The sequence below is a fragment of the Sciurus vulgaris genome (assembly GCF_902686455.1).
Source record: "Sciurus vulgaris genome assembly, chromosome: 4".
Taxonomy (NCBI): domain Eukaryota; kingdom Metazoa; phylum Chordata; class Mammalia; order Rodentia; family Sciuridae; genus Sciurus; species Sciurus vulgaris.
Window position 1 is genome coordinate 33737937 of NC_136464.1, and position 16874 is coordinate 33754810.

Sequence of the window (16874 nt, forward strand, 5' to 3'; positions counted from 1 at the left end):
CGTGTAATCAAACCTGCAGGTACTGTAACAGTGAACTTCCAGGCAGTAGCAGGCAGCTGGTTCTCCACTGGCGGTCCGCGGTCAGTCTGCTGGCAGCTGTCGGACGATCGGGAGGTGAACCTCGAGTGTTGGGTGATGGATAATGGTAAGGCAGGCGATGGACAGGCGAGAGGCAGGCAAATGGCGGATGATAGATGCCTGACAGTGAGCAATCTGCTCTCAAAAAAGGCGTCAATATGCTGGCAGATTGCAGGTGATCACAGGTGATCACAGCAGACAAATGGGGTAAAGAGCAGGGGATCGATAAGCAGCCAAAACTGCCTCACCGAGAAACAGATACCCTCTGCTTGTATCTGGCGTTGCAGAGTGACAAGGAACGCAGCCTCCCTCTAGACCGCCATCTTGGATCTCCTCCTTGGTTCAATTTTTATAGGTAGCATCTGGGTAGAAATTTGTCCATTTCTTTTAGATTTTCTAATTTATTGGAATAGGTGTTTTCAAGGTAGTCCCTAATAATCCTCTGGATTTCAGAGATGTATCTGGCAATAGCTCCTTTTTCATTTCTAATTTTATTAAGGTGTTCTCTCTTTTGCTTAGTTTGACTAATGTTTATCAGTCTTGATACTCTTTTCAAAGAATCAAGTTTTTGTTTCATTGATCATTTGTAATTTTTAAATTTCTCATTAATTTCACTTTGCATCTTAATTCTTTCTTTCTTTCTACAATATTTGAGATTTGCTTCTTCTTAATTTTCTCAGGCCTGGAGATGCATTATTAGGTTATTTGATTATTAGATTTAGATCATTCTAATTTTTTAATGTATTCATTCATAGTATATAAACTCTCTTCTTAGAACTCCCTTCCTAGTGTTTCAGAGATCTGGTATGTTGTATTTCTATTATTTCTTGATTCTAGTAATTTCCAATTTCTTTGAAGACCTTAGCCATCTTTCCTACTGTCCCTTTTAAAGTTCTTAGCATCCATTTCGTGCCTATATCTTTTTAACAATCACAAATTCTGCAATCCCAGTTTTGCTTGGACTTTTCTGGCTAAACTGCAATTTTTCAAATCTTTCTGCTTTATTTGTGCTTCTAAGTATCACAGTAAACTTGGCTAACAGTCACTAGCAATATCCACGACACAGTCTAAATGCTGTACCTCCTTGTAATTTCTTCTGCCAAACTAATTAGTTTAGCATTATTCAATTCATCCTCATAGAAAATCTCAGGACATGGACAAAATGTAGACATCTTTTTTGCTGCAAAATAATATAAATGTCCTTCAGATCAATTTCCAAGAGTCCCCTCCTTTGAATCCTCAAGAGACCCAACTTAACTGTCCACAGTCCTATTTTCATTCTGGTCTTCTGCGTTCTCACCAGAATCACCCACTAAGCTCCACTTACAACATTCTGAAGGCTTTGCAGCTTACATCTGTAAATGTCAAAATTCCTCCCACATCAATCCAATTCTAAGGACTTCCGAACCACATGAATGATTAGTCACATCAATAGACACACTTCCAATATCAATTTCTCTTTTAGCTAACTTTTTTTGTTGTTGTGACCACAGACCTGGCAATAACAACATATAGGAGGAAACATTTATTTGGGATCATGGTTACAGAGGTTCAGTTTATGAATGGATGACTTCCCACCTCTGGATCCAAGGTCAAGCAAAATATCATGGCAGAAGGTCATGGTGGAGAAAAGCAGTTCAGAACATAGCTATTAGGAAGCAGAGAGAGAACTCCACTCACCAAGGACAAAATATAAACCCAAAGCCACTACCCCTAGTGACCTGCTTCAGTCATGCCACACTTGCAAATAGTTATAGCCCATGTAAACCATATCAATGGATCTTTTAATAGTGTAGCCTACACACCTCTCATAATCTAGTCATGTTACCTCTGAGAATTCTTGCTATTTAAATTGACATATGTGTATACATGTATGTATATACACATATGTCATATGTATATGCACTCAATTGTATGAACATACTACATTGGTTCCTGCATATATATGAACATTGAAGAGTGTTCCTACATGGAAATAGCATAATTTGGTAGATTTTGTGCTCCAGTAATTTTTCTTGCCATCCCGACATTTCTCCCTCTTGATCCCTTATTCCTCTCTATTGTTTTCCTTTCTATTTTGTTTTTCTGTCTATATTCTAAATATAAGCAAAAACATTATACTTCTGACTTTCTGAGACTGGATATTTTCTAGCATGATATTCTCCAGTTTCGTCCATTGATCAGCAAGTGCCATATTTCATTCTTCTTTATGGTAGAATGAAAATTTATTGTGTATTCTTATAACATTTTCTCTATCCATTTGTCCCTAGGAGGACTTCTAGGTTGTTTACATAACTTGGTAATTGTGAATTGCACTACTATAAACATGGCTATGCATGTATCACTACAGTACAATTATTTCTGTATTTTGGGATAAATATTGATGAATGAAAGAGCTGGCTCATGTGATGTTTCAAATTCTGGTTTTTGCAGACCTCCTCATTGCGTTCCAGAATGATTGTACCAATTTTCAGTCCCAAAAAGAAAGTATGAGTGTACCTTTTCCCTGATATTCTCTAAAGAAATTTTGTTCTTTCTATTCTTGATAATTGACATACTGACTGGAGTGTTATGATATTTCAGTGTAACTTTGATTTGCATTTCTTGATCACCAGAGATTCTGAAAATTTCTTTTATGTATTCATAGGATATTTACATTTCTTTTTTGAGAAATGTCTGTTTAGTTATTTGCTCATTTACTGATTGTATTTTCTGTTTGTTGTTAAGGATTTTTTGAGTTCTTTATATATTCTGGATATGAATCCCCTGTCAGAAGAGTACCTGGAATAGATTTTCTCCAATTCAGTAGGCTCTTCATGCTCTTTCTTCCTTTTCTGTGAAGATTTTTAATTTGAAGTCATCCCACATATTTATTCTTGCTTTGTTTCTTGAGTTTTAGATATCTTATTCAGGAATTTGGTACTTGTGCCAAATATGTTGGTGACTCTATTTTTTCTTCCAGCTGTTGCAGTTTCTGCTCTAATTCCTATGTCATTGATCCACTTTTAGTTTACTTTTGTGAAAGGTGAGAGACAGTAATCAAGTTTCATTCTTCTACATATGAATATCCAGTTTTCTTAGTGTGATTTGTTAAAAATAATATTGTTCCTTCAACATATGTTTTTGGCAGCTTTGTCAAGTACCAGATGACTGTATCTATGTGGAGTTGTCTTTTATTCTATATGACTGGTTTTCATGTCTGATTTTTAGCTACTTCCATTTCTAAAACTCTGTAGTTTCAATTGAAATCTGGTATTGTGATTCTTGTAGAATTGTTCTTATTGCTCAGTATTGCTTTGGATATTCTAAGTATTTTGTTTATCCATAAATTGTAAGACTGATTTTCCTAATTCTGTGAAGATTATCATTGTATCTTGATCAGGACTGCATTAAATCTGTAAGTCATTTCTTGTAATAGCACCCCTTTTAATAATATTAATTCCGTGCATCTAAATACATGGATGGTTTTCCATTTTTCTATGGTTCTCTTTAATTTCTTTCTTTAGCATTGTATGATTTTTCAGTGTATAGATCTATGCTTCTTTGGTTAGATATATTTGTAGTCATTTTGAGATTTTGAGGCTGTTGTGGATGGAATTGTTTTCCTCATCTTTCTCAGGAGATTTATTATTAGAGTAGAGAAAAGCTATTGATTTTTGTATGTTGATCTTATATCCTGCTACAGTCATAATTTTAAAAAAGTGAGTTCCACAAGTCTCATATTTTTTTTTTTTTTTTTTTTTTTTGTGGGGGGAGTACTACTAAGTATAGAATCATGTCATCTGAGTGCATTTTCTGTTCAGAATGTGACTGTGTTGGATAATGATGTCTGCTTTTCTTAAACTTGGTAGGATGTTTCATGGAAGGGGAGCTTCCCCTTACCCACTGAGCCACCACGCTGACTGCTGTGTCTGTCCATTGCTGTTGTTAATTCCTTTTGCTGTAGTAGCCAATGTTTTTGGTATTCACCTGTCTACTAGTTTATGAAAATTTCCCAGTCTTCTTACCTGAACTTTTGTCTGTAGAACTGATGTTTTAATTCATGCTTGGGGAGCTGGCACAATAATGTGAGTTCCTCTGGTTTTCCATTGTCCTTATTTTTAGTACTTCATCTTAACTATATTAGTGTTTTACTCCATGATATGAGATATGCTCCTATTTGAGTCTTCTTTAAAATACTGATTGGACTATCTAGGAATATTAGGTAAAGTGAATGTTAACTTGCCCTGGAAATGTGCCTATTGAGATAGCTGTCTCTCAATGTTTCTTACATATTATTGAGCATCTTATAGTCCACCTGGCGATTATACACACACACCATAAAATGAATTCTTGCCTACAGACAGATCATACAATTACATATTTTATATGTAATTTATGTGTTAGGGTTATTTTATGTTTTCAAATGCCCTTTAGTCAATATTTAAAATTAACCCTTGTTGATGTCAAGTCTGTGTCAAATAATACCCTCATTTCTAAATCAACTTCAGTTATTCTTATCATGTACTTTTTTAAAAGTATTTTTTAGTTGTCAATGGACCTTTATTTTATTTATATATATGTGGTCCTGAGAATCAAATCCAGTGCCTTGCTAGGCAAGCACTCTACCACTGAGCCACAACCCTAGGCCCTTATCAAGTACTTTCTATTTCTCAATTTCCAATGTATGAGTGCTCTATTATTCAGAACCTTATCCCCAGAATCTTCATTACACCGATACTCTCTTTACTTCTGAGAGAACAGTTAAAACCTAAACTCTATATCTAGATGCTTTTGGTGTAGTTTTCAATTCTAATCTCAGAATCAGGGTAAATTTCAGGGTGAATTCATCCACATACTTTTTTCCTAAACCAACTTACCTGTGGTCTCACTTCTGGAATACATTCTGTCTCCAAAATCAGTCTCTTCTTGTTACTTTATTATATATTGTGCTGTCATATTTGATTTTTAACATGTTCCAGTTCCTAAAGGGTGTGTAAGTAATCGTAAGCACATGTGAATTCTTTATCAGAAGAAGAAAACTGCATATCTTGATTGAAGTTATTTTATCTTCCATGATATGGCCCTAATTTATCTATTTTTATCAATTATGATCATCTTCATCTATAAATAAGAGAAAACTCAATTTGGAGTGCTTCAAATAGTGGATTTAGTCATCTTACATACAAGGAAGACTTGTGGTAGGCCAGAGCAGGGTTAGTACAATAGCCCAGAATCATCAGAGTCTCAGGTGCCTTCCATTTTGCTTCACCATATGTTTTGGGTTGCTTGTGCTTTGTCCCCTCCTAAACTTATGTTGAAATATTTTCCCCAATTTAACAGTGTTGAGAAGTGCTGGGACAAAATAAACTTCTCTTCTTTGTAATCATCCAGTTTCTGGTAGTTTGTTAGAGCAAGAGAAAATAAACTAAAGCCTTGTACTAAAAACACTAACTTTTATCTTAATGCTTCTCTCTCTCTCTCTCTCTCTCTCTCTCTCTTTCTTTGCAGTCTCCAAATAGTTTCTGGATGACCTACACTATGTATCTATGTTTTCCATAAAAAGAAGGAAAGAGAAGTGGAACCAGCAGACTTTTACTTGTATTTTATTGATAAGAAATATGTTTCATGTCCTTTTCATTGTAAAAAAAAAATGGTGAACATAATCTTTAGGATAAGAGTGTAGGAAATGGACACTTGGTCAATTAATGTGTTGTTTCCCATAGAACATAGTCGATTTTTAAAATATTATATTTATTTGTATCTATGTTGGCTTACCTTTGAAACCTTCTGATTTTTTGAAATTATTATAATTAAATACTAAATTGTGAAATAAGTACATTGAATTATTCCTAGGAAAAGGGCAATCCACAGACTGAATTTACCATTGAAGCCTTAGTAAACCTTGTGAATGACCTGTTTGTAGCTGGGACAGAGACAACAAGCACCACTCTGAGATATGGACTCCTGCTTCTGTTGAAGCACCCAGAGGTCACAGGTATGACTGCAGATGGTGAGCAGGGTGAATTTCACAATGGGAATCTGGTAAGATACTGCTAGAGTCCTTCATTTTGTTTATCTTGAGGAAGACACTATATTGAAATTAATGTGCTGCCAGTTATATTTGTCCAAATTTAATAAAGGCATAAAAATAAGAGAACATGTACAATATGGACAGTGACTTAGGGAGTTGAAGGGCAGTATGGGTAGTAGCAAGGCAGGGGTCATGTCTAGATTGCACTGAAAGTGATCTGCAGCATGCAGTCAGCATGAATGGGCCTAAGACTATATATTGGTTTTCCTAAGGAAAAGCCACTTGGGTTATTAGGTATGTTCCTGCAAGATTTCTGTGGAAATCTTTCCTTATTCTGAAAATTTCATACTCTAATGCTGGATAGTGAAAATCAAAACTCTTTATTGGAGCATAAATAGAAAGTTTTGAAATTGAAAGAGGTGGCATGTATATGACTACAGTCTGATAAGTTTTACTAAAAGTATCTTTTTGTTTTTAAGTGTTTCTATCAGAAGATGTGCCTAAAGGAATTCTGTTATTCTAGAAATGCTTTTCCATTTGATTTATCTTTTATGAAGATCTCTACTTATAAATGTATATTTAAAGCGAGCCAGTAATGCATAGCATGTTTGAAGCAAACACCATTGTTTCCTGTTTCAGGATACCAGCAAAACTATCATAAAGTAATCACAAAGGAGAATAACTCCTTTTACAATGGAAGAGGAGGAGTAGGAGAAATAGTCAATGAACCATTAAGCTATTTCTGAAACACAGAGAGCAGAAGGAATGGACATAACTCAGCAGAGAGGATCAAGTTGTAGCTTATATGTCAGAAGAAGTTGTTTCAGTGTGGAAAACTCAGCCTGTGTACCAAAAAATATTCATGGAATTCAGGATTTAGAAGCACCACATGTTAAACAAGTTAGGGGAAATTGAGGCAGAAAATAGGAGCCCATCTCTACTCCAGGTGCCTCTACTCCCTCTTTGGTCTCATAGGAAGAGAGGTTTTCTCTGTAGGGAATCTGAAACTAAGAGATCTTGCAATTAAATTTAGAACATCAAAGTAAAGTTAAAAATCACATAAACTTTCAGAAATAAACCAGGTTTTATATAAAGAATAACGAATCAGTAGGGCATTAGAGTTCAAAGAGCAACTGTTTTTTTTTTTTGTGTGTGTGTTAATAGAAAACGTAAGAGGCAGGTGTGGATGCACAAACCTATAACCCCAGGTATGCAGAGGTTAAAGTAAGAAATTGAGGCAAATTCAAGGCTACCTAGGCCAGGCTGCCTCTAAATAAAGAGAAAGAGATGCGGGTGTGTCCAAATGTAGAAGGTGTCTGGATCAATTCCCAGGAGCAACAAAAGAAAACAAAAGAACAGAAAATCCCACCCTAAATAAAAAACTCAAACAAACCCAAAACAACAACAACAAATCCAAAAAATTAACAAAAAGAAAGGAAAGATGTTTTTGATCCACCTTTTCTACAGAACATTTTCCCCTCTTTCACTCTCACAGAGAGATACTATAAGATATGCTCTATGCAAATATTTCAAACCAAGACATAGGCCATCACAGGTTCCTGAAAGGCTTTATGTATAAGCATGGGAGTTCAAAATAGGGTCCTGGGCATCAGGCATGGGGAACAACCAATTGTGCATGTTAAGTACATAAAGCAGGTGTAATAGAAGATAAGGAATGTAAAAGAGAGAATCGGAAGATTACACATTTAGAAAATTATTATTAGAAGTTTGAATCATTGACCAAAGCATTTGAATACAATCTAAGTAACTAGAAAATTAGGAACTGGTATAATTTGTTCAAATGTTAGATAATCACATGTAATGAATGAAACATACACTTACCAGTGCTCTTTAGTTATGTGGTCATAATGGTGTAAATGAAGTATATAGATATAATCAAAAATTGTGATCCAAATATATAGCAGTAGAGAGGGGAAGTATGTGAGGGATGTGGGTGCATATTTCTTTGGGGCCTGTATTTTGCATGGAGTAGAAATCAATCTTAATCTTCCTTACCACGAATATTTGAAATTTTCTAAAATTGAATATATTAAGAAATCAAACATTATTTAGAAATATGAACATTTCAGAAGAAAATTCTAGACTGATTCAAAAAAGTTACATTTAAGGAATGAGACATTGAGGGTTTCCCACTGAAAACCATGCACACTCTCATACATAAATATACACACAGACATACACACATACACAGGCATGCATATAAATAGATCCATTGGTGGAATTTAATTTTATAATGTCATATATTTTTTGGTATAAAATTAATTGCTTGTTCCTGTTTTTCTTTCTGTAATGATAATAATTCTTTAATTATGTGATATCTTCACATTTTGAAACATTTCACCATTTCTATTTATATTTGATCTCATATGTGGTGGAATGTAGGGTTATATAGGTTTGTAGATGTATTTTAATACCCAGCTTAGAGGTAAGTCATAAATGTATATGAGTCATAGTATATGTATGTAGGTATTTATATATGTCTGTCAATGTTGACAGATATTGACAAATAGATATAGATAGTATCATGGTGATCTTTTTACTGATCCAGAAGTAGTTGTTGCATATAATTCATGTTTCTAATGCCTTTGGACACACGCCCAATGCTTTCCATAGCCCTGAATTATTTTAAGAAATATCCTGTGTTTCTCTTTTCCATTGGTTCTTATTTGTATCTAATCAGCTAAAGTCCATGAAGAGATTGATCATGTGATTGGCAGACACCGCAGCCCCTGCATGCAGGACAAGAGCAGTATGCCTTATACAGAGGCTGTCTTGCATGAGATTCAGAGATACATTGACCTTATTCCAACAAGTGTGCCCCATGCAGTGACCTGCGACATTAAGTTCAGGAACTACTTCATTCCCAAGGTAAGAGGGGTAATTTGAAAAACTAATTTCTCCCACATTGCACTTCAGTGCTTTTGAAATTCTCAGATTCACAGTATGGTCCCAATACTCTGCCAACACAAAATGAGGGAAGTACAAACTTCATCCAAGTGTCACCTTGATGGACTCAGTGCTTGATCAGAGAAGATCACAAAGTTTTGTAACTGTTCCTTATATGCAGCAGTGTGAGTTTTCCCAATTTCTTCTGTTCCTTTAAGTTTGTTTTGTCTATTTAGTTAGTTTCCAAGTAATTTTTGGAATCACTTTGTTAATTTCCTAAAACACTCTCCTGGGATATTTTTCAGCATAATATTAAATCTAAAGATCAGCTTGAAAGGAATTGACATCTTAAATCTTAACTTGTTGAATATTTCAGTTAATTAATATTTTATATGGTTTTATTCTGTTTGAGTTTTCTTTATTTTTTTCCAATAATGTTTGTCTTGAATGGAGCGGTGTTGCATAAACCTGATGCACAGAGATTTATTTGCCTCACATGTATCAAGTGATTTTGAAGGATCATATTCCCTGGAGAGATTTATTACTAATTGGTGGTGGCAGTTGTTTTTGAAAGATACTGATTGGATTCTGGGGTAAAGTGAGAGGAAGATTACTTTTCACCATATATTAATTTTGATACAATGCCTTGTTGTATTTTTTTCTTTATTTGTGCTTTTAGTTTATACATGACACAATGTATTTTGGGTTCCTGTCAACAGATGAATGCATAAAGAAAATGTGGTGTATTACTCACAATAGAATATACTCAGCTTTGTTATATTTTAAATGGAGTTCTAAGTAATATAATGTAAAATAAAATTTCCATATATTTTTGCTTTCTGTTCTTTTTTTTTTTTCCTAGAAGTGCTAGCAATCAAATCCAGGGTAGGGTCTAGGGCATGCTAAGCAAAAACACTTCCATTGAGCTACATTTCAAGAAATACAACTGATTCTTTTATGTGTAGAGTTCAATGAATTGTGACAAATAAATGCAGAGATTTAACCAGAGAACAATCAAGACATAAAATATTGTTGGACATGATGATCTACAACTGTAGGCCCAGCTACTCAGGAGGCTGAGGCAGGAGGATTGCTTGTGCCCACAAGTTTGAAACCAGCCTAAGAAACATAGTGAGATACTGTGCCTATGTATATAATATTTATATCACCACATAAAGTTTCTTCATATTCCTATGATAGCCAATCAAACTTCATCATGCCCAGTCCCTGGTGACCATAGATCAGTTTTCTGTACTTATGGTTTTGATTTATCAAGAACATTATATAATAGAATATGACATAGAACAATACAGAATCAAATCTTTTATCTCCAGCTGTTTTACCTTCATTTATTCTTCCTCCAACACGCTTCTTACATAGATCTAAGTTTCTTTTCAATAATTTTATTGGTGTATAATATAATAATTATACAGAATAGAATGCTTCACTGTGTCCAACTGATGTATGGATATAAAATAATTTGATCAACTTCCTTCCCTAGTTCCTTTCTTTACCCAACGGCTCTTCTTCTCCTGACCCCCTCCCTGTACCCTACTGGTCTCCCTCATATTTTCATGTATCTCTCATTTTCTTTTCTGTGTAACAGAACATGTTTCAGATTGATTTTCATTTACAGGTATTAGTAGTTCATTTCCTTTTATTACTGAATAGTATTTTATTATGGGAATACCATGAATTCTTTCACCACTCATAAGGAGATGGAAAATTTGGGTTGTTTCCAGTATTAGGTTTTTTAAATATGAGGAGTATGAACATATGTGTAAAAGTGTTGAGGTGGACTATATTTGCTTTTGTATCATGTAAATATGTAAGATTTAGACTATTGTATAATTTTTAACTTTATGCTAAACTGACAGAATAAATTCAGTATTTTCTTTTATAATTCACCCTTTATTTCCTATGTAAAAAATATTTTCCACTACAAGATTGCAGAATTTGCCCTTGTATTTCTGTAGAAGGTTAATAGTTTTAGTCCTACAATTAAATTGATGATTCATTTCAAGTTAATTATTTGTGGTATAAAATGAGTGTATGCTAGTGGTTCCTTTGTTTTCTTTTCTTGTTCTTGAGACAAGATTTCTCTGTTTCACAGGCTGGCTTGACACTCCTGGGTTCAAGCAATCATAATGCCTTAACCTCTCTAGCATCTAGGACAAAAGCACATGCCACCATGACCAGTTATTTGTTTCTCTATGAAAGAAAAGTGTCCAGTTACTCTAATACACTTTAAAAAATATATCCGCCTTTGTATCTTCAAGAAATATTTTTATGTTCAGGAACCACCACATGATCCAATATACTGCTTCTCTGTATTTATTCTAAAGACTTCAAGTCAGCACAACAAAGTGATACATTCATAGTCATGCTTGTAGCAGCATAATTCACAATAGTCCTGGTAAAGAACCAGTTTGGATATCCATCAACAGATGAATGAATAAAGAAAAATATGTTATATATACACAATGGAGTTTTATTAAACCATAAAAATTGAAATCCTCAGGAATTCCTCAACTTCAGGAAGAGAGATGTTCAGAAAGTCAAGGGACATATGTTTACAGCTACATGTAGAACTTAGAAAAATGGAAAATATCTCTAGGGGTCTCCTTAAAATTGAAGAAGAAACAGTCTACAAAAAAAAAAGTGGGGGGCAGAGGGGTTTTGGAGGGGAGAAAAGGGGGAGTACCAGGGAATGATACTGACCAAATTATAGTGTTATATTATATGCAAGTATAAATGTAAAACAAAAAATCCTAGTATTACATATAATTTTAATGTATCAATAGAATGTGGAAAAAATAAACATTTTAACACACTGATCTAAAACAAAAATTGAATATTTAAAAAATGTTAACATTAATTTATGATCTTCACCATATTTTTGAGGATTATGTTTTTCATTAGATTTATCATCCCTTCTTTTGGGGGGTGGGTGATCTGGTATTCAACTGAAGAAGAAAACAGTTCCCCCACATTCCACATTTTATGGAGATTCAAAATTTGTGACAATGTTAAATATTCAGTTAGTTTTTATTTTACTTTTCATTATCCTAGAAAGTTCTTATAAGTAATATCCCAGATATTTCAGGAAATATCAGAGACCTATTTTAAGGCAGAATCCTACATGAGATGTGTGAAAACTGAAGTGATAAAAATAAAATGTGAATAGGGGCAGACACCAGCATCCAAGTTTGATGATATGGAGAACTAAAAGTTTTGTGCTCAAGTTCTTAAGGACTGGCTACTTCAAATGCTTTTGGGGGAACTTTGTCAATGTCATAGCCACTGACCTTAAATGCATGCATTTTATTACTTGGTTAGCTAACTGGAAATATCACTGCTGTTCTTTGGGCAAGTGTTTCTTATCTATAGATCCCAACATTTGAACTAAGTAAATTCCAATATTCCTACAAACTCATGTCTTCTTTTCAACTTGATTTATCTGTGTCTGTTCATTGCAGGGCACAACCATAATAACATCACTGACATCTGTGCTACATGACAACAAAGAATTCCCCAACCCAGAGAAATTCGACCCTGGCCATTTCCTGGATAAGAGCGGCAAATTCAAGAAAAGTGACTACTTCATGCCTTTCTCAACAGGTAATTGAACATCATTTCCCTATGTACATGATTGATTACACAGTGTGATTCTACTTTATGTACAACCAGAGAAATAAAAAGTTGTATCCCAATGAATCACATAATAATCCTAATAATCATAAGAATGATCATCATAAAAGAAATTTATTTTCACTGGTACTTTAGGCAACAAGACACCTTCATGGGATCAGTCAAAGTTGCACAAAGCTTATTTTGGTTCTGGTAGAAATGCTCCTTGCATGTGATCAGCAGAAACACTCCCAGTGTCCATGAAATGTCCAAGATCAGGATACAACATCTTGACTGGGTCTGAATACTGGGGTTTTGGGGAATTCACCAATTTTTCCCAATGTATGAAAGCTACAGAGAGAGTAGATTGAGCCATGCCTCAAAATATAGCACCGCACTCCCAGAACTTTCTTAGAAGATGAACTTCATCTCCACTATCTTCATCTGCCCTGTGAAAGGTACCTAACTCCAAAACTTTGTTGAGTATCTTCATGTGTTGCTTTTCATTCCTCTGCCAGGCTCTGGGTATGAGACATATCCCCAGCAGAGAATGGGCCAGCAAAATGGTCCAACACAGCAGTTAGCAAGCAGATGAATAAGTAGATTGTTGTAATCTTATATAACTAGTCCTTCAGGAGGGAGAAAAAAGGATTGGCTGTTCATGATGGCAGAGGGAGAAAATGTCTCCTACCTGTTCTCTAATACCACATAGTGAAGCATAAAATGAATTGAGTGGCATTCAAATAAAAGAAAGGAAATTAAAGCTGCCAAGTGAGAGGCAAAGAAAAAGGACTGAAGAGAGGCAGGGAATTTTAACAGAGATAATAAACCATAGGAGTAGAATATTTGCTTTTGATCAAGGGTACCAGAGCCTTCTGACAGGAAAATGAGGGTCAGTAAACCCTCTGAATAGGGTAGATTATACTTTAAGGACACCAGAGTACCTTGATCTCCCTACCTCTCCTTCCTCCTTGGAACACAGGGCCCTTCACACATGAAGTGTGTGCTGAGTCTCTGGCATATCACTGCCTAAATTTAGTCTTTGGTTCTTCAGGCTTGCTTTTAGTTCTGGCACTGTAGATAATAGGATGACAAGAACTGAGCCCTGCCTTAATGGAACTCAGGTTTCAGCACAGTGAAAAGTAAAGAATAATGATTCAAATTATCTCTGCTTCATAGCTGATTAAAGCCTGGAAGAATCCCAAAGAGTGTTACAGAAAACTGACATTTGATTTAGGATCTGATAAAATTATGAAGTACATCCTAGTCAAAAGGAACAGCATGAGATAAAGCTTGAAAGTGCATTGTGTATTTAAGACTGATGAGCCTAACAGATCTGAAGAATGGGAGGAAAGATCATGGAACTTCTGACTGGGAACAGGGAACACAAATAATCACCCTGTGTTTCTGGGAAAAGATTGATGAACTATCAAAAGAATAGTTTTAATGTGTAAATGGTTAATGAATTTCTTGGCACAGAGCTGATGTTCAGTAAATATTAATGGAATGAAGAGTGCCAATAAATTTTTAGGTGGATTACAGGTGTGTCCCTAGTTCTGTTTATTCAGCCATACTTTACATTTACTCCTCATTAATTTTTTTTTTTTAGTTGTGTATAGACACAATACTTTTATTTATTCATTTTTATGTAGTGGTGAGGATTGAACCCAGAGCCTCACACATGCTAGGCAAGCACTCTAACATTGAGCGAAAACCCCAGTCCTATGTTTACTCTATTTCCATCCACCTAATCATTCATTAAATAGTGACTCTGCAATAATCTTCTTGTGCCAGTCAGAAATGAACTGTGGGAAGAATATTTACCCTCTCTCTTGGGTATTTCAGGAAAACGGATTTGTGCAGGAGAAGGTCTGGTCCGCATGGAACTGTTCTTATTCCTGACCACGATTTTACAGAACTTTCACCTGAAATCTGTCATTGACACAAAGGATCTTGATGTCACCCCAATTGTCAATGGATTTTTCTCGGTGCCACCCACATACAAGATCTGCTTCATTCCTGTCTGAAGAAGAGCATTTTGTCTGGCTTTTGCTGTGCTGTCATCTGGAATCTCCTCTTCTGGCGTATGCCCCATCTCCTTCCCTACAGCATATTTTCTCTGACCTGCTTCTCAACACCCTATTTCTTTGATTTCCAGTGGACATCCAAACCTCATTGGAGAGAGTTTCCTCAGTTTTCACAACTGCACGCTTTCTATTCACATACTGTAGCCATTGTGTATTTTAACACTCTTGTGACTTTTTATTATGGCATCACTGTTAAAATAAGGAAAATCTGGGGGAATTATGTAAAGTGAAATCAATCAGGCCTAGCAAGCAAAGACACATGGTTTCACTTTTATGTGTAATATAAAAAGTCACATTCATAGAGTATTGATAAGTAATGGTTACCAGAACTTGAGAAGGGGTTACAGTGTAAGTGGATGGGGGAAAGAAGAGAAGTTAGTTAAAGGTACAAAGTTTTAGGTAGACAGGAGCAGGAGTGGGTCTGATGATCTAGTGTAGAACATGGTTCCTGTTATTAACAATAATGCATTGTGTACTTCAAAATTCCTAAAAAGGGAGGTATTAAATATTCTGCCCACATCTAAAGGACAAGTATTTGAGATAATGTCCATGTTAATTATCTTGATCCAATCAGTCTACAGTGTATCCATATATCACAGTATACCCCATAAATACATGAGATCACTACTTGTCAACTAAAAGAGATATGGAAGTAGGTTAAAAGTTCAAATGAAAACTACAATGTATTCATTGTTCAACACTCTTGATTGGGAAAGAAAAATGTATTAATCAGGTTTTAAATTTTTAAAAAAATGTATTTGTTCTTTTTATTTGTACATGAGAGTAAAATACCTTTATTCATTTTGATTGGTCATATATAAATGGAGTATAATCTCTCATTTTTCTGATTATACATATTTTAGGATCATTTGGTCATGAATAATATATGTACATGAAGTAATAATATCTGTTTTACTCTAGTATCATTCCTTCTCCAATACCCCTTCTCCTCCCTTCACTCCCTGTTTGGGAACGTATTTCCTGTTGCTGTGCACAGACTTATCATTTATATGGGTCAATCCACTGAATGTACCACCACAAGCCGTATAGAAAATATAGTATTTATTAAGCAAGATTCCATTTTTCTCTACATTTTGGCCTTAGAATTGTTTAAGAGGGTAAGTAAAGGAAGTCATTATCATTGCAGGATACATTTGTCTGATTCGATAATACTTTTGACAATTACATACACATAATATGACTAAAATGCTGTCAATTCAGAAGATTGGAGAAAACACAGCTGAAAAGTATTTAGATGCACCAGCACTAGAAAACAAGAAATCAGACCAATTATGATTAGTGTCCTCAGTTATTACATTTGACAAACAGTTACCTTATTGGAAACAATAGTTGTGACTATTTGGTTCTCTGCTAGAGAACATTTATTATGCTATAGATATTGATGCAATAAATTTGAATATGTTAAGATAGCAGATAGGTATAAGTAAACATAAATATTTGGCATTGGTAAGGGGGTAGGAATCCAAGTAATATTAAGTTCTTTATTAACATCAGGGGATAAATAGAATGTTTCTCCAGCTCAATACAAGATTTCCACATCTTTTAAACATCCCACAAAAGGAGAGAATATGTTCATTCATTGTAATTCAGTACCATTATTATTTACCATACAAATTAGTTGAGGTTCAATTTCATACAAAATTTTACATAGGAATACAATGTCCATAAACAAATATTAATAGAGTGCTGTAACAAACAGGGTTTCATTATGCAGTTAATCCTTGACATACAGGCCCATGGGTGGTGGAAATGCAATCTATTAATTTATAAGTTATATACTGTTCATCAATGTGAGTCCCTTCAACTTGGAGCAACATTATGTAATTTTCATGGATTATTGGTAAAACATGAAAAGAACATAAAACCTTATAATTTTTTACCAAATAGCTAGGTAAAGTTCCAGGACAGCAAGCAGGAGTACAATCCACCACAATGGGGGAAGCCATTCGAGTTCCAGGGGGAAGAAGATAGTCCCTGATATTACTATGTCCTTGTTGAATTAATCTTTGTGCCCTTTCATTTTGGAGGTTAATAAATAAACTTGAATATTACAACTAGTCCAATTTAACTGTGCATTAGTATTAGTATCTACTCTATATTGTTCCATTGGAAAGTATTAAATATTCATAACATTTGCT

At 34.8% G+C, this 16874-nt stretch overlaps 1 protein-coding gene across 1 annotated transcript; it reads left to right on the plus strand.

Annotated features, from left to right (window-relative positions):
- Window positions 1-5876: 5876 nt before the first annotated feature.
- LOC306660056 (cytochrome P450 2C42-like) lies at window positions 5877-15378 on the plus strand. The gene is made up of 4 exons (XM_079138132.1): window positions 5877-6055; window positions 8793-8980; window positions 12478-12619; window positions 14474-15378. The coding sequence occupies exons 2-4, from the start codon at window positions 8846-8848 to the stop codon at window positions 14653-14655; spliced, it is 459 nt and encodes a 152-aa protein (XP_078994258.1). The 5' UTR covers window positions 5877-6055; window positions 8793-8845; the 3' UTR covers window positions 14656-15378.
- Window positions 15379-16874: the final 1496 nt, after the last annotated feature.

Bases quoted from the DNA above. Each gene is read 5' to 3' on its own strand.
- LOC306660056 (XM_079138132.1), top strand. From the start codon at position 8,846: ATGCAGGACAAGAGCAGTATGCCTTATACAGAGGCTGTCTTGCATGAG. The intron at 8,981-12,477 runs GTAAGAGGGGTA...TGTTCATTGCAG, and splicing joins GGAACTACTTCATTCCCAAG to GGCACAACCATAATAACATC. The intron at 12,620-14,473 runs GTAATTGAACAT...TGGGTATTTCAG, and splicing joins CTTCATGCCTTTCTCAACAG to GAAAACGGATTTGTGCAGGA.